General features: G+C 39.3%; 2 protein-coding genes across 4 annotated transcripts in view; one reads left to right on the top strand and one right to left on the bottom strand.

Moving 5' to 3' along the window:
- Positions 1 to 11,970, bottom strand: part of GPALPP1 (GPALPP motifs containing 1) — a 34,620-nt gene extending 22,650 nt beyond the window's left edge. For both annotated transcript variants that reach the window (XM_067713890.1, XM_067713889.1), the window contains exons 1-4: positions 11,772 to 11,970; positions 4,233 to 4,365; positions 3,173 to 3,274; positions 471 to 576 (exon numbers count right to left, since the gene is read on the bottom strand). In XM_067713890.1, the coding sequence (XP_067569991.1) occupies positions 471 to 576; positions 3,173 to 3,274; positions 4,233 to 4,365; positions 11,772 to 11,859 (429 nt within the window). In that variant the 5' untranslated portion in view covers positions 11,860 to 11,970. The remainder of the gene's footprint in view (positions 1 to 470; positions 577 to 3,172; positions 3,275 to 4,232; positions 4,366 to 11,771) is intronic.
- Positions 11,971 to 12,035: 65 nt separating this feature from the next.
- The window catches only part of NUFIP1 (nuclear FMR1 interacting protein 1), a 52,636-nt gene continuing 41,687 nt past the window's right edge, over positions 12,036 to 22,984 (top strand). For both annotated transcript variants that reach the window (XM_067713912.1, XM_067713910.1), the window contains exons 1-5: positions 12,036 to 12,491; positions 14,768 to 14,850; positions 16,001 to 16,099; positions 16,849 to 16,911; positions 17,563 to 17,639. In XM_067713912.1, coding sequence (XP_067570013.1) covers positions 12,080 to 12,491; positions 14,768 to 14,850; positions 16,001 to 16,099; positions 16,849 to 16,911; positions 17,563 to 17,639 — 734 coding nt within the window. In that variant the 5' untranslated portion in view covers positions 12,036 to 12,079. The remainder of the gene's footprint in view (positions 12,492 to 14,767; positions 14,851 to 16,000; positions 16,100 to 16,848; positions 16,912 to 17,562; positions 17,640 to 22,984) is intronic.

Genomic DNA, 22,984 nt, shown 5'->3' with positions numbered 1-22,984 from the left:
GCCCTCTGTAAGAATACAGGCTTCCTCCTTGACTCCAAAATTACTTGTTCTTTCTTTTCAAAACATCATGTATCCACTAGTTCCCTTGTTATACAATGGTATGAGAGCTGGGTAGGAGAAAGTTAATTTCAATATTTTATAATAATTATTTCACTATTAAAAATTTTCTTAGCTTGTTCTCTTCTGGATCAAATCACAGTGATTCTTTAAACTTTGCATCATGTTCTAGTTTCTAGTACTTTAAAGCTTCCCTTCAAGGATGAGAAGCATGAATAGGTAACACCCTGTCACATGTAATTTGCCTTGTTATTTTTCTAACAGAATCTCAGGTCTATGACAGCTTTTGATTTCATCTACCTAGATACAATCCTAAATTAGTTTGAATATGATTGAGTCAAATGATTGTAGTTATTCCTATGTAAAGTCTTGAGTTTCTTACATCTTATTCTTTAATAGAAAAAGTTCCAAACCTCAGAGTTGAAATACGATGATACTTGTCTTGGATCATCTCTGCCTTTGTCACTTTTCTGTGCAGATTTAAGAAAACCAGGTGGTAATGCAGGACCTATTATAGGCCTGAAAAATAAAATGTACCTTTATCATTCTCCCTGACTTTAAAAAGTCAGCTTTCAGAATAAAAGCTCACACAAATAATAAAAAGCCAGATAATAACAAATGTTGAAAATGAGAATCTTATTCAACATATTATTTTTACTCTATAACCTAGTATTTTTTCACTGAGTATCATAAAAATAAAAATCTAATTTTTTGTATTTTAACTTTCTGTTTGTTAGTCAACGATTAGATGTGAAACCAGTAATTCTCAATCTTTGTGCCAATGGTGTATACCCACTTCCTAAAAGAACTATGTTAAATAAAAATAATAACTTAAAAAAAAAGTCCTTATTATGTGGACTTTTATGTGGACTAAAGCCTGTGAAGATCTTTTTCATTTTGTGCCTTGGCTTTCAGTTTTGATATTCACCGTCCACTGAAAAATACCTTAGTGGCATTATATTTATAGTCAGAACTACTTAAGTATAAATTGGGTTCTAAGGACATACGTAGCAAATGCATACAACAGATGTTGGTAATTTATGGTTATGTGTGCCAAGGCAGTATAAAAACCTAAACACCGTCCTAACAATCCAATAATGATGTGGAAGCATATAAGAAGGAAAATAGTTCATTTAAGACCTGTATATAAAGGAAAAGGTAGTATGCTAACCACATTTCAACCAGTGGACTTTTCTGTTTCCTTCAAAAAACCCTGGTTGGTATAAGTCACTCCATTTTCTATCTGAGCAAAATAACACCCAAGGACAACATAAACTAGTAGGTGGTAGAGCTGGAGTTTGAACCCTGGTCTATCTGATGCCAAAGTTCATTTTCTTTCTAGCTGCCCTACTGCCACATTCTGAGAGAACAGACATCCATTCAAAAGAGAAAGCTGCCTAAATTCTAGGCCTTAAAAAGAAAAAGTCCTACTTTATGTATGGAAAAAACAAAAGAAGAACGATATTTTCTACTCTCTTTCATACTGTTAAGTTTCTCCATTCTTTGTTTTTTTCCAGAGATGGCCCTGTGCAAGTGTTACCAACCAAGATGGCACTGATGCCCTAAGCTGAATTTTCCAGATTGCACTATGTTCAATTAGAGTCTTACAGACAGGTTTCCCGGTAGGACAAAAATAGTACTAGAGTCACAAGGTTTGGGGTCTGATCCTGGCCACTTAATTATCTCTTGCCTTGGTTCATAAAACTGCTATGAACCAAAACAATTTTGCAAATGAAAAATGCGGAGTGTGGCATTGTTAGATCAAATTAGTTATCATTTATAAAGTATAAGGAAGTGCTGTATGGGTTTTTTTCTGAGTACAGTTTTTAGCAGATCTACAAATGTAATTACAGCTCAATTCTCTGGCCTCAGGGGATTTGTAAGGATAAAGCCATTAACACATAAAATCTTAAAATATAGTAAAGGAACATAACCACAGCACATGCTGTGGACGTGTATGAGGTTTTGTCTCCAATATATGCTTCCACCTGTTTATTTCAAACATATATTTTACTATTGTCAAAATAGAAAGAAATCGCTATGTATCTAATAATCTATTTTCTTGAAAGGAATGTTATTTCCCAGCAGTCAGCAAATTTCCCATAAAAACCCAGACAGGAAATTTTAGGCTCTGAGGGCCACATTTGGTCTTTGTTGTATATTCCTCTTTATATTTTAATGACCCCCTAAAGATCATTCTTAGCTCGGGGCCATACAAAAACAGGCAGTGGACTGCCTATTCCTCTTATTTCTTCTTTCTTTTCTTCAATAAGCATCCCTTTACTTGCTGACGCCATTACAGAAACTGACTACATTCGCAACAAAAAGTGTTTTTTGAGTTGAAGTCAGAGGCAGTTACTCCCCAAAAGTTATATGAAAATTAGAAGCTGACAAGTATGATTATAATTCTGAATATAAAATGTACAACAGCCTTTTCTACTTGTTCTTGCATACTGGGATACAATGTTATGAATTATAAACAATATGGTGTGCAACTTCATATTCAGCAGTTAAATATTTTATAATTCCGAGAAAATAGGAATCAGTATTTACTATATGTTTATTCTGTGCCAGGCACTATATAAGAATCACACATGTATATATATACATATAAATATGAAATCTCAATCACCACGACAATTCTGTAAGGTACGTGTTGCTATCTTATTCCACAGATGACAAATTTGAGGTTCGATGAAGTTAACTGTGTAACTTGGTACATAGGGATTTGTCTATTCTTTCAATAAATAATTAAGAAGACGTCTGAATTAGAAGTCAAACACCAGGATTCCAGCCCCAGGTGTACCACTGACTATGTGTGCAACCTTACTTGTTTAAAAAAAAATGGGGAAGAAGGGTCATGTTTCACCCAGCCTGCCACAGAACGCTCTTGCGAGTATCAAATAAGAGATGTGGAAGTTTTTTATGAATTATAAAAGTGTCATAAGCGTGTACATAATTATTATCCTTATATGAATTTTAAAATTAGTTATTTTTACTTCAAATTTATTTCAAATGTTATATAAACACATAAGTTAAAAAACAATTTCAGACAACTCTTTAATGAATTAATGGACACTTGAAAAGACTGGCAGGAAGTAGTACACATTACCACCTTGGAGGAGAATCATCCTGCTTTTTAAATCCAGGAGGAAGGGCTGGTCCAAAAAACCCTTCATCATCATCATCATCGTCATCCTGATTTCTCCTCTGTTTTCTGAAAACACAGTAGTGTAATTTTATGCATGTATGTCAAAATTTTCTTCATAGAGAAATTTCCATTTTTAAAAGAACATTAACTTCAACTAGTTGTACAAACACTGAAACAATAAAATAATCTTGTCAAATAAGAAAAAAAATCTACCACAGATCTTATACTAATCTTTTCTTGAAATTCACTTATGGTCTAAAAATAGAGATTGGTTACTTCTTTACAGCAGTAATAATATCAATTTTCTATATTTTCTGTGTTGTTTAAGAGTCCATTCAATGAAGTTTCAAATACTCTACTTGCTAGATATTTTTGAGCAAAAAGTTTATGGCACTGGTTTTTAAATTCACTTAAGTAAAGGCTTTAAGTTGCTACTTCTGTCTCTTACTCATTAAAATGCTTTAAAAAAGACCTTGCTATCCAATAATAAACAAAGATTTGACTTCTTATTTACATCGACCTGTGGTGAGTAAGGCTAGGTCAGAGGGAATCATTCACTTACTTAAACAAAAAGCACATACTGCATACGTAATTTTTTTTTAAAGCATATTCTTTTTTTTGGTTGTGTGGCTTGTGGGATCTTAGTTGCCCAACCAGGATCAAACCTGTGCCCCCTGCATTGGAAGCATGGAGTCCTAAGTACTGGACCACCAGGGAGTTCCCTGCATACATAATTTTAAAAAGAAGATGTATGGTTTATTTAGAATATTTAATCACTTCAATAATACCTTAAGGAAAATTCCTTATATAAGACTTCTATTGAAATTCTAGATATCTCCACAGCTATATACTACTAAAATAAATTTCTTTCTGAAAGGTAGTTCATGAGGAAATGCCACATGAAGTAATTTCTTCCTGTGCTATATAAATGCAGGTTATGATATCCCCTTACTAGCTCTCTGTTCTAGCCAGCGTACACCAGATTGGAAGATTGGTTTACCATTTAATGTAATAAGTGACTCACCTTGCAGTTGGACCAGTGTCATCTTCTTCAGATTCTTGATTTCCTTCTTCAGACAAAGAACTACTGTCCTCGTCGCTGTCTGATGACTTTGAACTACTGCTTTTATAATTAGGGGGCAGAGCTGGTCCTGCAACTAAAGAAGATGTCTTGTGTATGTCATAAGTAGCCACAACTGTTTCAATGAACTCCCTAGCTGACATTTCACACTTTCTTTTCTGAAATTCTCAGCACTGGCTGGCTATCATTTATTATGGACTTTAATCTCATTTGTTCCTGTTGTGTACAGTGGGCTTGTCTTTCCAACTCCAGGAAGGCAGAAATCATGTCTTACACAGTGTTAACTACGAGATTCACAAAAGCTTTAACACCCAAACTTATAAATATAGCAATAGCACATAATTTACCTGTCATCTTGCAATTTTTGCATTGGTTGCAATTTTGCTTGGTGCAACTGCCAAAATGGTTTCATGATTTTGTTTTTTCCTTATGGACAGCGTATGGTAGACAATATTTCTATCACGGAGCTAACCAAACAACAAATTTGCCATTCCACAGTCTAACATGGTAAAAATCAAAATTATCCATTCTGGTTTCTGACTAAGAATCACCACTTAAAAATACCTCTATTGGTATTACCATACTTCTCAGTTAGCTTTCTGTTTGAGATGATTTTCCAAGCAGAAACAAAAGTAGAGGCACTCTAAATTCTCCTGCTTACTAGTAGAGATTCAGAGAAGAGAATGAGGTCACATTGGGATGCAGATGCCAAGGAAGAGGTAAGGGTGTTCTGTGCCCACTCACCATAGTGAACTGCTTTCACTTCATGACTTAGCAAAATTATAAATTATTGCATGATGTCATTGTATGATGTCACACAGACCCAACTGTCTATGGCGATCCTCAGCAGTGATGCTAAAACTCTACTGACATAGTTCCCAAGCCTGGGTGTTTATCAGACTTGCCAAAATATTTTTAAAAAAGAGATTCCTGGGCCCTTGCCCCAGAGATTCTGACTTAGTTGGCCTGGAGTAGGGCCTGGAAATATGATTTTCCAAAGAGCTTCCCAGGTATGCTATTCCTTCAGTATTAATAACAACAAAAACGTAAAAGAGATTTACATGCATTTCCCTATTTAATTCTGACAACAACCTTATTAGGAAAGCAGTATTACTTCTAGCTTACAGATGAGGAAACTGAGGCAGAGAGACAGTAACTTGCCCAATTTTACACAACTAAATAGTGGAGCTAGGATATGAACCTCTTAACCATTATATTAAACAACATTCAACAAAGTCAACATCCATCCATTCAACAAATATTTATTGAGTAAGTACTTCTAGAGAAACAACTTAAAAAAGAAACAAATAAAAAAAGGTGACTGTGAATACGTGAGAGGGTAATTTTAAAGACAGAGGTCAGGGAAGGTTCCCCTGAGAAGACATTTGTAGGGAGACTTAAATGATGACAGTGGTCATGCAACAATCTGAGGGAAGAACATTCTAGATAGAGGAATCACTAGTGTGAAAGTCCTATGGAGAGAACAAGCTTGATGTGCTTGAGGGACAAAAAGGCCTGTGTGGCTAGAGCAAAGTAAGCAAAGTGACAAGACAAAATTGGATGGTTCAAAGGGGCCACACTCTATGCTTTGGGGCCAGACTCCAGCTGTGAATTCCAGCTCAGCCACTTCCTAGCTGTGTGATCTGGATATCATTTAACCTTCCTGTGTTACTCTCTTAATCTGTAAAGTGAGGTTAACAGTAGATCCAATCTCATAGGGCTGTTGTGAAGAATACATATTATATCTGAAAAGCATATAACACTATATCTGGCATACAGCAGGCACTCCATAAATGTGAGCATAGGCTGTGGTAATTGAGTTTGGATTTTAGTTATAACAGGCAGTCACTGCAAGGTTTTGAGTCTGGAGATATAATCTGAATTAGCTTTTTTATTAAAACAAAAACGAAAACAAAAAACTCAGCTTGTGGTCAATAGGGAATCAGGAGTAGGGGAGATGAGTTAGAAAGCTGATATGAAATGGTTTGATTTGCAACTGCTTTGAAGAAGCAGGATTTGCTAATGGTTTGGATGTGAGAAGTGAGAGCCAAAAAGGAACTGAGGATGTCGTAGGTTTCTGGCCTGATTAGCTAGCCAGGAGGATGGTAATGCTATTCTCTAATATGGAGAAGACTAGGAGGGAAGCATGTTTGGGGGAAGAGCTAAGAGCTTGTTTTTCACACCTTCAGTTTAACATGCCCATTAGAAATTTCAGTGGTATGATCAGTGGTACTTGGGTATATTAATATAAAACTCAGGGGAGAAAGCAGGCTCAGTGTTGGAACCACTGGTCTATTTCTGAAATTTTTTTCCTATTGCTCCTTGTTGTATTACCATAGAACAAGTGCTCAATACACAACAAATTGACTTCAAAAATCCAAACTTTTATCTTAAAAAACTGGATGCATTTTTTCTACATTCTCCCATGTATCATTAAATAAAGGAAGGAATTATAGAAAATAAATGCTAAACTGGGGCTTCCCTGGTGGCGCAGTGGTTAAGAATCTGCCTGCCAATGCAGGGGACACAGGTTCGAGTCCTGGTCCAGGAAGATCCCACATGCCGCGGAGCAACTAAGCCCGTGTGCCACAACTACTGAACCTGCGCTCTAGATCCCGTGCGTCACAACTGCTGAGCCTGTGCTCTGGAGCCCACATGCCTAGAGCCCGTGCTCCTCAACAAGAGAGGCCACAGCAATGAGAGGCCTGCGCACCGCAATGAAGAGCAGCCCCCACTCGCTGCACTAGAGAAAGCCCACGCCCAGCGACGAAGACCCGAAGCAGACAAAAATAAATAAATTTATATATTTTAAAAAAAGCTAAACTGGTAATACGGCATGCCTAGAAAAGAACAATCAGTGAGCAAAAAGAGGAAAACAATAAGAATTAAAAGATAAAATTCATATCTCCAACTGCTGTTTAAGACTGAAGAACAGTTATGTCTTCGTTTGTAAATGTTCCCCAACTATAAGTGGAGATTATACCTGACTTCTGACCGTAATGAATAACGCCTTTACTGATTTCTGGTTTATCTTTGTATGTACTACTAATTCCTAGAGAAAGCACCTTTTAGAATATAGCAAGGGAGCATACAACCTTCCATAAATATCCCTTTCTTCAAAATTCTAGGCGGTTATAGTTTAACATGAAAGAGCCTAGGGGATTACATTTCACTCTTGGCTCTCTCCATCTTCCTCTTGCTCCTAAGTATTAAAGACAGAAGTTTTTTTTCCTTTTTAGCTCCTGTTTTTTCTTTCTTTTTTTTTTTTTGCTGCGCTGGGTCTTTGTTGCTGCGCGCAGGCTTTTCTCTAGTTGTGGCGAGCGGGGGCTACTCCTCGTTGCGGTGGCTTCTCTTGTTGCAGAGTATGGGCTCTAGGCGTGTGGGCTTAAGCAGTTGTGGCACGTGGGCTCAGTAGCTGTGGCTCATGGGCTCTAGAGCGCAGGCTCAGTCGTTGTGGCACACGGGCTTAGTTGCTCTGCGGCACGTGGGATCTTCCCGGACCAGGGTTTGAACCCGTGTCCCCTGCATTGGCAGGTGGACCCTCAACCACTGCACCAACAGGGAAGCCCCCTAGCTTCACTTTTTTTTATAGGTATCACTTCGAAACTATATAAAATGTCTCAAAAAATTGTTTTAGGCATTTGTGATGAACTATTCCATCTCTTTCCTAAAGCAGTGATGCGCGTCATTAAGGTAGCTCTTCTACTGCAATGGTAATTTTACAAGTAGATTACAACTTCCATGAAAATAGAGATTATGTCATATATTCCATATGTTTCCCTTGTAATATCTATCACACAGAATTATGCATACAAAAAGAAGTACTAAGTATAAAGCACATTAAATCTCATTATAGATCAGCAATCGATCATAATAGGAAACACTGACTCTGAACCCCAATTAAACAAAACGTTATTCCCTCCAAAGCAGTTCCATTCTTCTCATTAGCAGACTTAAACTGCAAAAAAATTATACTGTTATACTTTGAATTTCAACAATAAAGATTTGTGGAAATTTGTTTTGCTCTCTTGTTATATACATATTTTTAAAATAATCTTGGTTTTGCCTGTTGACTGGCAAAGTCTGAAATATTTACTATCTGGTTCAGGAAAAGCTTGCTGATCCTGTGACAGGATTAAGTCATGGAAATGTCAATAAGGAGCATCCAACTGTCTTCTTTTTTTTTTTTTTTTTTTTGCGGTACGTGGGCCTCTCACTGTTGTGGCCTCTCCCGTTGCGGAGCACAGGCTCCAGCCGCGCAGGCTCAGTGGCCATGGCTCACGGGCCCAGCTACTCCGTGGCATGTGGGATCTTCCCGGACCAGGGCACGAACCCATGTTCCCTGCATCGGCAGGCGGACTCTCAACCACTGCGCCACCAGGGAAGCCCCAACTGTCTTTTGATGGGAGTAGGTAGTGACGTCAGTGGTGCAGTGGTTAAGAATCTGCCTGCCAATGCGGGGGACAAGGGTTCAAGTCCTGGTCCGGGAAGATCCCACATGCCGTGGAGCAACTCAGCCCGTGCGCCACAACTACTGAGCCTGCGCTCTAGAGCCTGTGTGCCACAACTACTGAGCCTGTGCTCTAGAGCCCGTGTGCCGCAAATACTAAACCTGCGTGCCACAACTACTGAAACCCGTGCGCCTAGAGACCATGCTCCGCAACAAGAGAAGCCACTGCAATGAGAAGCCCGCACACCGCAATGAAGAGTAGCCCCCCCGGCTCAGCAACGAGGACCCAACACAGCCAAAAATAAATAAATAAATAAATTTAAAAAAAACCCAAACAAACGTGATGGTTGGGCTGAGGCTAAAAGATGAGATTGAGTTAGCAGGGCAAAGGGAGTGTGGATTGAAGGAAGAGTGGTCCAGGCAGAGGGAAAAGCATCTGCAAAGAATTAAAGCCTAAGGGCCTGGCACATCTAGAAATGTGTTCAGAGTGGCTGGAACCAAGAGAAGAGAGGTGGGATCACCAGGAGGAAATGTGGCTGTGAGGTCAAACGAGGTCAGGACTGAAAAGGGTGCCTTGAATTTAGCAAAAAGGTGCTGAGACGATTGGCGGGTGGTCTTCATTTATTTCCACAGTGAAATTGGTGAGAGTGGTCTCCGTGGATTGGCAAGAACAGAAGCCAGAATGCAGTGGGTTAAGGAGAAAATGGGGAGGATCCAGAGTTGGTCAGAGAGAAAGAGGAGTAGCTACTGGGGGATGTGGAGTAGTCTTCATGAAGATGGGAACGATTTGAATGTTCTGGTTAAATGCTAAGGGCAAGGAGTGCCCAGGACTAGTGAGGGAAGGGGTTCCCAGTAAAAATGGAAGGATTAGCCTTGGAACGAGGTAGTTCCCCTCTTGCATTATAATCAAAGGGAAGACGAAAGAGCTGGGCAGAGGTTTGGGAAAGTTTTTAGGTACTGTGCCAAGAAAAGTGAGCAAGTTCTCTTAAGATGGCATCTACTTTTTCTGTGAAGTAGATGGAGAGAGAGTGTAAAGAAGAAAGAGAAGGTTTTAAAAAGCCATGGTTGACCATGGGGGAGGAGACCTGCGTGGGGAAACGTCTGAGGATGGCTGGGCAGAACTGTGGATCCAGCCAGGGAGGAGACTATAGTTTTTAGCAGCATTAGCCTGTGGAGGGGTGAGGTTTCTTCTAGCAGCACTTGGAAGCCTGGGTGTGGGCTCATCAGGGGTAAACGACTGGACTGATCCAGGGCTGAGTTTTTGCTAGATGGGTTTAACAGAATACTAAATGGGATAAGGCAGCTGAAAACACTGGCAAGAGAAGGCATGAATGGACGGACCATGGAGGCTAAGATGAGTGGGGACAGAAGTAATTAAAGGAAATTTAAGGCCAAAACAGACTGAGGCAGAGATCACATGGCTCAATGAGACTAAAAACAAAAAAATTAAATTAAAAAATTGTAATGAGAGTAACTGAGTAAGAATGATGGATGAATAAGGGGTTCTGGCTGAGAATAATATCTGAATTTAAATTTTCAGAGATGGGGGAATTCTCTGGCGGTCCAGTGGTTAGAACTCCATGATCTCACTGCCAAGGGCCCGGGTTCAATCCCTGCTCAGGGGACTAAGATCCTATAAGCTGCACAGTACAGCCCCCCAAAAAAAAAAAAGTTTTCAGAGGTGGAATAGGATCCAGTGTGTGACTGCAAATGTGGCTGGGATGAGTGGCGTGAAGGTTGCCGCAGATGAGGAGAATAAAGTCAGAGTCAAAAGAGCCCAGGCTCCACTCAGCTTACACAAAGCAGTGTCTGGAGTATGCAGACTGGTCTTGAGAAAACATCTGCACCCCCGTGTTTTTAACATGATCTCAGAGGACATTTCCCAGCACTCAATTTTCCGGAGTATTCAAATAAAATTAAATTGGTCCATCTCAGACCTGTGTGCTAAATAAAAAGTTTGGTTAACCCCACTTTTCTTCAACCTTAGTTGAATGGAACCTTCCTTGCTAAAATAAAAGCCTAACTTTTTAACAGCTATAGCAGAAACAAGACTTGGAAAGAAACCTCTAGGTGGAAACACGGCCTCTGGGTAGTCGAAGAATGCAAATTAGATTCAGAAATGGAAGAGTTATTCTTCCAGCTTTGCTCTTTGCCAACTTCAGTCAGTCCCAGGCTACAAATTAGTACAAACATGAAAGGAGATGGATACTCACCACGGAGGAGTCTGAGAAGCATTTATTTGGCAAATACGAGGTGCCTGCTATGTGTTAAGGCTAGAAGACTATAGTGCAATGGTGGAGACAGATACGTCATCAAGTTATTCGAAAACAGTGTATTAAATATGTGACGTAAGTAAGTAGGCAGAAAACCCGTGGGTAAAGAGGAAGGTGTGACAATGCTTGGGAGAGTGTGGAAAGCCTTCACTGAGGTGACACTGAAGTTAGGGCTTAAAGGATGAGGTGGGAGTTTGTCAGGTACGTCAAGAAGAGTAGGGCGAGGGCCGAAGGAGCCTAGAGAATTGAAGAACTGCGCAGAAACTCGTATTGGTTTGAGCTCTGAGCCGTGTGTGTCAGGACAGGACGAGAGGCTAGGAAGGCAGGTCGGGGGCTAGGGCGCAGAGGTTCGGAGTACGGGCTTCGCTCTAAGTCGGGCTCCACCACTTAACTAACTGTGTGGTATGCGCAACAGCCTGGGCCTCAGTGTCCCCATTTGCAACACGAAATAATAATCTTTACCTTATACAGTGGCCAAGAGTATTAAATCATTGAATTAAATCATTGTGCATCGATCGTCTAGCACAGCGTCCAGCCCATCGAGAACTAAATGCGAATACTTCTTGGTGATAATGATTACCAGGCCCCATTTCTACAGGCCCCACGGCCACGCTTGGGAAGGAACGTTAGCTCGGGTGGGGCCGCGCCCACTCGCCACTCCTCCGCCCTCCCGGGCCTCGGGACCAGTACTCTGAGAACTGGGCCTGGCCAGAGACGGGGTGGGAGGGCCTGGCGGGCAGGGGACATGCCGCCGCTTACCGGGGCTGGGGTCCCGCTCCTCGTCCTCCGCTGACCCGCTGGCCTTGAAGCCGGGCGGCAGTGCCGGCCCGATAAGATCCCTCGCCATCCGTGGTGGCAGACACTGGTCTCGCACACAGGTGTATCCACGCCGAGTCAAACCCCCGCGAGGTAGCCCGCCATACGCAAAAAATGAGGGAAGCTTTTCCGGCCCCGACCAATGACGTGGCAGCCTGTGATTGGCTGACCTGTCTCATTAGCGGTAACGGAAGTGACGCCTAAAGCTTGCTCCACATTTCGCACGCTGGCTTCCCTACTAGGCGGATGGCATGGGTGAGCCGGCAAGTGGTTGCGTGACTCGCACGGGGTGGTTTTCAGCTCCCGAGGTGACCCCCACTTTGGAGCCTCTGAGCGACGGTGCCTCGCTGCCGGACAACTGGATGTTCTGGGCGATGCTGCCTGCGCCGCCACCACCGCCTTCGTCGCTTCCCGCAGGAGGGTCCGAACCTTCCTCAGAGGCGCAGCCCCCCGCGGAGGCCCAGAGCCTCCCCGAGGCGCCTCCCCCCTTTGACGCCCAGATTCTTCCCGGGGCACAGCCCCCTTTCGACGCCCAGTCCCCCCTTGATTCTCAGCGTCAACTCAATGGCCAGCCTTCCTGGAATTTCCAGGCTTCAACATCATGGTACTGGACACAGTCTCCTGGTGTTCTTCCTTGGCATCGGCAGCCCCAGAACACTCCGGGTAGGTTGTTACTCCTCTCTGTACCACCCCTTACCTTTCCTTTTCCCTTCTTCCCACTCCTTTTCCACCCTTGTTGCTCTCTCCCCTTCTGATACTGCCTTTGCACTATTGGAGTCTGGTCATTAATGTCTCACAGTTCGTTCCAGTTATGTTTTTCCTGCCTCTTCATTCAGTTTAACAATTATTTATTGAATTCCAACTATGAACCAGGAAGGAGAGATATAGCAGTGAACAAAACATACAAATATCTTTATTTTGAGCTTAAATCTCCTGGTGTAGGAAGACAGACAATAAACAAAAGAAAGCAGTGTGTATTAGAAGGCAGTGAGTGCTATGGAGAGAGAGCAGAGTGACAGGCAGTGCAGTTTTAAATGTCAGTGTCAGTCGTACGTAAGGTGACATTGGAGCAAAGACTTCAGGGAGGTGAGGGATCAGAGCAGAGCATGTATCTGGGGGATAGCGGTACAGGCAGAGGGACCTGCAAGTGCAAAGGCCTGGAGGCAGAAGCTATAGATCAGAATGGAACCCAGTGAGGCAAGAAAGGACTGAGCCTGGGGTGGAGTCGTAGGCCATAGAGGAAGAGGGCCTTGTAGATCGTGGGACTTCTACTGTTATGATATGTTTAGTTCAGGGGAGTGGCATGCTTTGATTTATGTTTTCAAAGGGTTAATATGGCTACTGATTGGAAATGACGGAAAGGGAGATGAGTTAAGAAGGTATTGCAGTTAACCTGGTGAGAGATACTGGGGAGTTGGACCAAGGTGGAGCTCAGGAGGTGATGAGAAGTAGTTGGAGTCTAGATATATCTTGAAGGTAGGGTAGGGTCAGCAAAATTTGTTGAGGAATTGGATGTGGGATGGGATGTAAAGAGGAGACGAGAATAACTTAAAGTTTTTTGCCAAGCAAGTGGAAGGATGAGGGAGTAGATTTGGAAAGGAGACCAGGAGTTGAGTTTGGAATATGATTTGTGTCAAGTAGAGATACTGAACTGGCTGTTAGCTATTAGTTTGTACTTTCAGGGGAGGTTTGTGGCTAGAGCTGTAAATCGGGGTGTCATTAGCATAGAGATCATATTTAAAGCCATGCAATTGTTCGCTTAGAACAATTCAATTTACATTAAGTTGAATCCAAATCAGTGTTTACTGTATGCCTAATGCTGGGGATATGAATGTGCCTAAGACAGTCCCAAGCGAGGTGAGATGGGTTCATAAATATAAATCACAATGCAGTGTGACTGGTGATAGAGGCATATAAAGGAGATTTCAGAGTATGGAGAAAGTTGGGGAAAACTTTTGGAAGAAGTGTATTGGGAGATGTTTAATATTCTGGAAGAGATACTTTTTAGGTGGAAGCAAAGAGGTGTCAGTGCAAGGTGAGTTCTGAAGGTTGCAGTGTTCTGGTATGACTGAAGCATAGTATGTGGAAGGTACAGGGAAGAGCAGGGTGAAAAAACAAAGTGGGATCTCATCGAAGGACTCAAGGAAGCTACTTGCTTCCAGGGTCTTGAGCAGTGTTGTTATGACTGGAGGATTATTTTTGTGGTGTCAGTGTGCAGGGTCTGTTGGAAGAGAGGACTTAGGAACTGGAAGCCAGTCTGGAAGGCTGTCACAGTGATCTGGGTGAAAGATCAAGGTTTCAGAGTTGGGTCATGGCAATAAGAAAGGAAAAATATTTGAGAAGAAATGTATTTCACAAGGGTCTGTTTTCCTGATGTAAAATTGATGCTGAAAGAGCTCCATTCGGCTGCAGCACCATTTACATTTCTTTTTTCTGTTTAAAAATATATATATTTATTTATTTGTTTGGCTGCACTGGGCCTTAGTTGCGGCACATGGGATCTTCATTGCGGCGTGTGGGATCTTTAGTTGCAGCATGTGGGCTCTTAGTTGCGGCACGTGGGATCTAGTTCCCTGACCAGGGATTGAACCCAGGCCCCCTGCATTGGGAGCACAGAGTCAACTACTAGACCACCAGGGAAGTCCCCAGTTTATGTTTCTAATGTTTGAAATAACTACAAGGAATTTTACCAGGTTAGCTTGTCCATTCCTTTACTTAGACATCCAAAGCATCTATGGACATGTAATCTTACCAATATGTATTAATTTGAAAAATGTTTATTTGGTAAACTAGTCTTAATCTTTGTTAATTTTTTTGAATTACTATTCTGCCTAGAAGTAGTTTACCACTGTTTTTCTCAAGTATTTATGACATTCTGTAGCAAAATTTTAAATAATTGTATAGTTGCAAACATTTCTGGGTCTCATTTTGTTTTTCAGTTAAACATTCTTATCTTCCACGAAAACATGATGCAAAGGTCAATGACTTCAACATGTCTCCCAGGAGAAAACAGAAAAAAAGGGTATTTTTTAAGATGTTCTTGAATGTGACACTTTGGTCCCTATGTCACTGTTTCATATCTTGTGTTTCAATCATAACTGTCTCAGTGTTTTGCATTCATTATTGACACAGCAGAGCCTTGCATAAAAGGATCTTTAAGGGTCTTGGCTGTAAGTAAAAACTTCAAGCAAAATCTTTTTGAGAAATAAATGGAGAAATTGTAGAAAAGGAAAACATTTAATCCATTTCAGGATAGTATCAGGAGTAAATATAAGGGAATTATGATTACAGATAAATGTAAATATTATTAAACTTCAATGAAGTAAACAAAAGTATAATATATATGTTATACATAATATATATTATATATTTAATTTATTTATTTTACTAGCATATTGGGAGGAGAAGGATGAAATTAAAAGTTTTTGTTTTTTTTAATGAGGAACAACCCTTCGTTATGTTCAGAAACTGAGTCTTAAAATAGGCTTCTTTTATTCTGATGTAGCTTATAATCTGGTCTTTCAACTTTTAAGATGTGTAAATAATTTTATTAGTTTAGAATAATTGAGTAAATCTACAGCATGAGATTAGTACCCTTCATTTTGGCATCAAAACTATGTAACTAATATTAACAAAATATTGTGAAAGTATGTTTATTAACATAATCTCAACATTGAACAGTTGGGGCCCTATATAGCCTATCATTGTAATAATCATTTTTGTTTTATGTTTAAACATAAAAATAGTAAATTGGGAATTAAAAAAAAACTAATATTTACCTAAATAGTTGTTTTTTTCTCATTCTGTAGTTAAAATATACACACACACACGCACGCACTTGTTTTTCCTAAAAGAAGAAATACTGTTTTTACCCTGAATATTTATTTTTAGGTCATTTTGACATATGCTCTATTAACTTTTAATTAGATTACCAATTTTAAATCTACTCACAATTTATATTAGCTTTACTCAGATTTAAAATTTTTTAACAAGCCTGGCTTTTCCTAATGTATTTGTTAAAGATAAAAACAGAATCATCCCTTCATTAAAAATGTATTCAGAAGTGTTTGCCACTTGTAAGGGTTGTGTGAAAAATCAAAATATGTACTGTATTTTTACTGATGATTAGAGTTCTCACCAAAAGCCTAATGCCTCTTCATTTTTGTTTGCAGAAAAGAAAGGAACCAGTTTTTCACTATTTTTGTGATACCTGTGATCGTGGTTTTAAAAATCAAGAGAAGTATGATAAACACATGTCCGAACATATGAAAGTAGGTTTTCTTAGTTGTCGTGATATTTATTTAGCAAAATGGGTGTATTTGGTAGAAATTCTGAGGTTCCTTCCCTTAAAAGTTTATAGTTTTCATAGAAATGTTGTTAGATGACTTGCCAAATTGGGACAGTAACTCTGGGATTTGCAGTTTGAGGGTGGGAAGCCCACTGCTTCAGGAAGTGTGAGATGACAGTAAAAGAGAAGGGAGGTCTGGCAGCTGTTTGCATGTATGCGCCTCGTCTGCTCTGTGAGAGGCTGGGCCTCTCCTCCGGTTGCTCCGTGCGCCTTTGTGAGTTCTTTCTCCTTTAAGGCTGCCCTTGACTAACCACACAGTGTAATTTGCCTTGGCCCAGCACCGTCTACGGATGGTTTACACCGTACTAAGTACTTTTAACCAGGATATTTGAGAAGTAAAAAAGTTAAAAAGAAAGTTCTTAGTTTGGAAAGGTTCTCTTTCAGTTTGTAGGCGTGCCCCTTAACTTTAGGAATTAAGAACATTTTACAACATTGCTGATGTCGTGCATTCATTCAAGTGGAGAAGTAAATGATATGCATTACTGTACTATATACTTAGAGAGTGCAACTCTGTTTGGAGTGATTTTTGTTTTAGGTATTCAGTGATACCTAAACACCTACACCACATAGACGGGATACTATGCAATATGACCAGAATATGTCTGTATATATAGTAGTAAGGTAAATTTTTTATGGAAAACATTGAGTAGCCTTTCTTAAAAATTCTTACAGTGCCCTGAGGTAGATTGCTCTTTTAGTGCACATGAGAAGATTGTCCAATTCCATTGGAGAAATGTAAGTTCTTTTTTTGTTTGTTTGTTACATGCTCTTTTTATTTCATTGATTTATTATCTTCATAGCTCTCTATTTACATAGCCTACTAATGAGTAACATTCACAGAACACTGTACTTTGTAAGGCATTTTTACATCTACTATTCAATTTTATCCTTGTAAGCCACTGTGTAAAGTAAATAAATCTTGGCCCTATTTAACAGATTGGTAAAATGATTTGCCCAGGGTCTCAGAGCTGACCCCTGCACTTGAATTTCATGATGGCAAATTCTGTTTTACTATACCATGCTGTTTCAAATTGTTTTGTATATTCATTATTTCTCTAGCTAACTTTCTTAACTTTGGTTGGTAGGTAATTCATTTGGGTATTTAATATCAATCAAGTATTCGGTGACATTTACTTTGTAACCAAAATGATATTATTACTTTTTTCCTATCAGTAGTACTAATCTAAAGACAAGAGAAAAATTCTTTTTCCTTTAAAGGAAAAGTCATAATAAGGATAGATAAAGCTTGCTTACTTAGTTTTAAAATTGTCTCTGCTAGTAAATTTACTTTTGGGTACACAGTCTCCATTATCCCCCATAATATTTGAGATTTAGTCAAAAGCATACAATACGCTTCTTGATATTCAGCAGACATTTTCCCCTTAGACGCATGCTCCTGGTATGAAGAAAATCAAGTTAGACACTCCAGAGGAGATTGCAAGATGGAGGGAAGAAAGAAGAAAGTGAGTAAAGAGTTAAGAACTAGTGAAACAATTTTCTTTTACTGTGGCAAGGCTGAGGACTTGAAAATAATGACCGTTCTGGCCCTACGGAACAATTTGAAAAAGGAAATTTCGTCTTTTGTTATTTATTTATTTAAATTTTTGAATTTTATTTTATTTATTTATTTTTTAAAATATTTATTTTTTTATACAGCAGGTTATTAGTCCTCAATGAATTTTATTTATTCTTTTATACAGCAGGTTCTTATTAGTCATCAGTTTTATGCACATCAGTGTATACATGTCAATCCCAATCACCCAATTCATCACACCACCACCACCACCACCCCCCGTGGCTTTCCCCCCTGGTGTCTGTACGTTTGTTCTCTACATCTGTGTCTCAACTTCTGACCTGCAAACCAGTTCATCTGTACCACTTTTCTAGGTTCCACATACATGCGTTAACATACGGTATTTGTTTTTCTCTTTCTGACTGACTTCACTCTGTATGACAGTCTCTAGATCCATCCACGTCTCAACAAATGACCCAATTTCGTTCCTTTTTATGGCTGAGTAATATTCCATTGTATATATGTACCACATCTTCTTTATCCATTCATCTGTCGATGGGCATTTAGGTTGCTTCCATGACCTGGCTATTGTAAATAGTGCTGCAGTAAACATTGGGGTACATGTGTCTTTTTGAATTATGGTTTTCTCTGGGTATATGCCCAGTAGTGGGATTGCTGGGTCATATGGTAGTTCTGTTTTTAGTTTTTTAAGGAACCTCCATACTGTTCTCCACAGTGGCTGTATCAGTTTACATTCCCACCAACAGTGCAAGAGGGTTCCCTTTTCTTCACACCCTCTCCAGCATTTGTTGTTTGTGGATTTTCTGATGATGCCCATTCTAACTGGTGTGAGGTGATACCTCATTGTAGTTTTGATTTGCATTTCTCTAATAATTAGTGATGTTGAGCAACTTTTCATGTGCTTCTTGGCCATCTGTATGTCTTCTTTGGAGAAATGTCTATTTAGGTCTACTCCCCATTTTTGAATTGGGTTGTTTGTTTTTTTAATATTGAGCTGCATGAGCTGTTTATATATTTTGGAGATTAATCCATTGTTCGTTGATTCGTTTGCAGATATTTTCTCCCATTCTGAGGGTTGTCTTTTCGTCTTGTTTATGGTTTCCTTTGCTGTGCAAAAGCTTTTAAGTTTCATTAGGTCCCATTTGTTTATTTTTGTTTTTATTTCCATGACTCTAGGAGGTGGCTCAAAAAAGATCTTGCTGTGATTTATGTCAAAGAGTGTTCTTCCTATGTTTTCCTCTAAGAGTTTTATAGTGTCTGGTCTTGCATTTAAGTCTCTAATCCATTTTGAGTTTATTTTTGTGTATGGTGTTAGGGAGTGTTCTAATTTCATTCTTTTACATGTAGCTGTCCAGTTTTCCCAGCACCACTTATTGAAGAGACTGTCTTTTCTCCATTGTATATCCTTGCCTCCTTTGTCATAGATTAGTTGACCATAGGTGCGTGGGTTTATCTCTGGGATTTCTGTCTTGTTCTATGTTTCTGTTTTTGTGCCAGTACCATATTGTCTTGATTACTGTAGCTTTATAGTATAGTCTGAAGTCAGGGAGTCTGATTCCTCCAGCTCCGTTTTTTCCCCTCAACACTTTGGCTATTTGGGGTCTTTTGTGTCTCCATACAAATTTTAAGATTTTTTGTTCTAGTTTTGTAAAAAATACCATTCGTAATTTGATAGGGATTGCATTGAATCTGTAGATTGCTTTGGGTAGTACAGTCATTTTCACAATATTGATTCTTCCAATCCCAGAACATGGTATATCTCTCCATCTGTTGGTATCATCTTTAATTTCTTTCATCAGTGTCTTATAGTTTTCTGCATACAGGTCTTTTGTCTCCCTAGGTAGGTTTATTCCTAGGTATTTTATCCATTTTGTTGCAGTGGTAAATGGGAATGTTTCCTTAATTTCTCTTTCAGATTTTTCATCATTAGTGTATAGGAATGGAAGACATTTCTGTGCATTAATTTTGTATCCTGCAACTTTACCAAATTCATTGGTTAGCTCTAGTAGTTTTCTGGTGGCATATTTAGGATTCTCTATGTATAGTATCATGTCATCTGCAAACAGTGACAGTTTTACTTCTTCTTTTCCAATTTGTATTCCTTTTATTTCTTTTTCTTGTCTGATTGCCATGGCTAGGACTTCCAAAACTATGTTGAATAATAGTGGTGAGAGTGGACATCCTTGTCTTGTTCTGATCTTGTTCCTGAGGAAATGCTTTCAGTTTTTCACCATTGAGAATGATGTTTGCTGTGGGTTTGTCACATATGGCCTTTATTATGTTGAGGTAGGTTCCCTCTATGCCCACTTTCTGGAGAGTTTTTATCATAAATGGGTGTTGAATTTTTTCAAAAGCTTTTTCTGCATCTATTGAGATGATCATGTGGTTTTTCTTCTTCAATTTGTTAATATGGTTTAACACATGGATTGATTTGCGTATATTGAAGAATCCTTGCATCCCTGGGGTAAATCCCACTTGATCATGGTGTATGATCCTTTTAATGTGTTGTTGGATTCTGTTTGCTAGTATTTTGTTGAGGATTTTTGCATCTATATTCATCAGTGATATTGGTCTGTAATTTTCTTTTTTTGGAGTATCTTTGTCTGGTTTTGGTATCAGGGTGATGGTGGCCTCAAATTATGAGTTTGGGAGTGTTCCTCCCTCTGCTATATTTTGGAAGAGTTTGAGAAGGGTGGGGGATAGCTCTTCTCTAAAAGTCTGATAGAATTTGCCTGTGAAGCCATCTGGTCCCAGACTTTTGTTTGTTGGAAGATTTTTAATCACAGTTTCAATTTCATTACTTGTGATTGGTCTGTTCATATTTTCTATTTCTTCCTGGTTCAGTCTTGGAAGGTTATACCTTTCTAAGAATTTGTCCATTTCTTCCAGGTTGTCCATTTATTGGCATAGAGTTGCTTGTAGTAGTCTCTTAGGATGCTTTTTATTTCTGCAGTGTCTGTTGTAACTTCTCCTTTTTCATTTCTAATTTTAATGAGTCCTCTCCCTCTTTTTCTTGATGAGTCTGGCTAATGGTTTATCAATTTTGTTTATCTTCTCAAAGAACCAACTTTTAGTTTTATTGATCTTTGCCACTGTTTTCTTTGTTTCTATTTCATTTATTTCTACTCTGATCTTTATGATTTCTTTCCTTCTGCTAACTTTGGGTTTTGTTTGTTCTTCTTTCTCTAGTTCCTTTAGGTGTAAGGTTAGATTGTTTATTTGAGATTTTTCTTGTTTCTGGAGGTAGGCTTGTATTGCTATAAACTTTCCTCTTAGAACTGCTTTCGCTGCATCCCATAGGTTTTGGATTGTTGTGTTTTCATTGTCATTTGTCTCTAGGTATTTTTTGATTTCCTCTTTGATTTCTTCAGTGATCTCTTGGTTATTAAGTAGTGTATTGTTTAGCCTCCATGTGTTTGTAATTTTTACGTTTTTTTCCCTGTAATTGATTTCTAATCTCATAGCCTTGTGGTCTGAAAAGATGCTTGATATGATTTCAATTTTCTTAAATTTACTGAGGCTTGATTTGTGACCCAAGATGTGATCTGTCCTGGAGAATGTTCCGTGTGCACTTGAGAAGAAAGTGTAATCTGCTGTTTTGGGAAGGCATGTCCTATAAATATCAATTAAATCTCTCTGGTCTATTGTGTCATCTAAAGCTTGTGTTTCCTTATTAATTTTCTGACTGGATGATCTGTCCATTGGTGTAAGTGAGGTGTTAAAGTCCCCCACTATTATTGTGTTACTGTCGATTTCCTCTTTTATAGCTGTTAGCAGTTGCCTTACGTATTGAGATGCTCCTATGTTGGGTGCATGTATATTTATAATTGTTATATCTTCTTCTTGGAATGATCCCTTGATCATTATGTAGTGTCCTTCCTTGTTTCTTGTAACATTCTTTATTTTAAAATCTATTTTATGTGGTATGAGTATTGCTACTCCTGCTTTCTTTTGATTTCCATTTGCATGGAATATCTTTTTCCATCCCCTCATTTTCAGTCTGTGTGTCCCTAGGTCTGAAGTGGGTCTCTTGTAGACAGCATATATATGGGTCTTATTTTTGTATCCAGCCTGTGTCTTTTGGTTGGAGCCTGTGTCTTTTGGTTGGAGCATTTAGTCCATTCACGCTTAAGGTAATTATCGATATGTATGTTCCTATGACCATTTTCTTAATTGTTTTGGGTTTGTTTTTGTAGGTCCTTTTTCTTCTCTTGTGTTTCCTGCCTAGAGAAGTTCTTTAGCATTTGTTTTAAAGCTGGTTTGGTGGTTCTGAATTCTCTGAGCTTTTGCTTGTCTGTAAAGGTTTTAATATCTCTGCTGAATCTGAATGAGATCCTTGCTGGGTAGAGTGATCTTGGTTGTAGGTTCTTCCCTTTCATCACTTTAAGTATATCATGCCACTCCCTTCTGGCTTGTAGAGTTTCTGCTAAGTCAGCTGTTAACGTTATGCGAGTTCCCTTGTATGTTATTTGTTGTTTTTCCCTTGCTGCTTTAAATAATTTTTCTTTGTCTTTAATTTTTGCCAATTTGATTACTTTGTGTCTTGGCGTGTTTCTCCTTTGGTTTATCCTGTATGGGACTCACTGTGCTTCCTGGTCTTGGGTGGCTATTTCCTTTCCCATGTTAGGGAGGTTTTCGACTCTAATCTCTTCAAATATTTCCTCTGGTCCTTTCTCTCTCTCTTCTCCTTCTGGGACCCCTATAATTCGAATGTTGTTGTGTTTAATGTTGTCCCAGTGGTCTCTTAGGCTGTCTTCATTTCTTTTCATTCTTTTTTATTTATTCTGTTCAGCGGCAGTGAATTCCACCATTCTGTCTTCCAGGTCACTTATCCGTTCTTCTGCCTCAGTTATTCTGCTATTGATTCCTTCTAGTGTAGTTTTCATTTCAGTTATTGTAATGTTCATCTCTGTTTGTTTGTTCTTTAATTCTTGGTCTTTGTTAAACATTTCTTGCATCTTCTCAATCTTTGCCTCCATTCTTTTTCTGAGGTCCTGGATCATCTTCACTATCATGATTCTGAATTCCCTTTCTGGAAGGTTGCCTATCTCCACTTCACTTAGTTGTTTTTCTGGGGTTTATCTTGTTCCTTCATCTGGTCCATAGCTCTCTGCCTTTTCATCTTGTCTGTCTTTCTGTGAATGTGGTTTTTGTTCTACAGGCTGCAGGATTGTAGTTCTTCTTGCTTCTGCTGTCTGCCCTCTGGTGGATGAGGCTGTCTAAGTGGCTTGTGCAAGTTTCCTGATGGGAGGGACTGGTGGTGGGTAGAGCTGG

The sequence above is a fragment of the Pseudorca crassidens genome, chromosome 18, assembly GCF_039906515.1.
Source record: "Pseudorca crassidens isolate mPseCra1 chromosome 18, mPseCra1.hap1, whole genome shotgun sequence".
NCBI classification, from domain to species: domain Eukaryota; kingdom Metazoa; phylum Chordata; class Mammalia; order Artiodactyla; family Delphinidae; genus Pseudorca; species Pseudorca crassidens.
The sequence above is the reverse complement of the archived record's forward strand: the minus strand, read 5'-3'. Positions and strand labels throughout refer to the sequence as shown.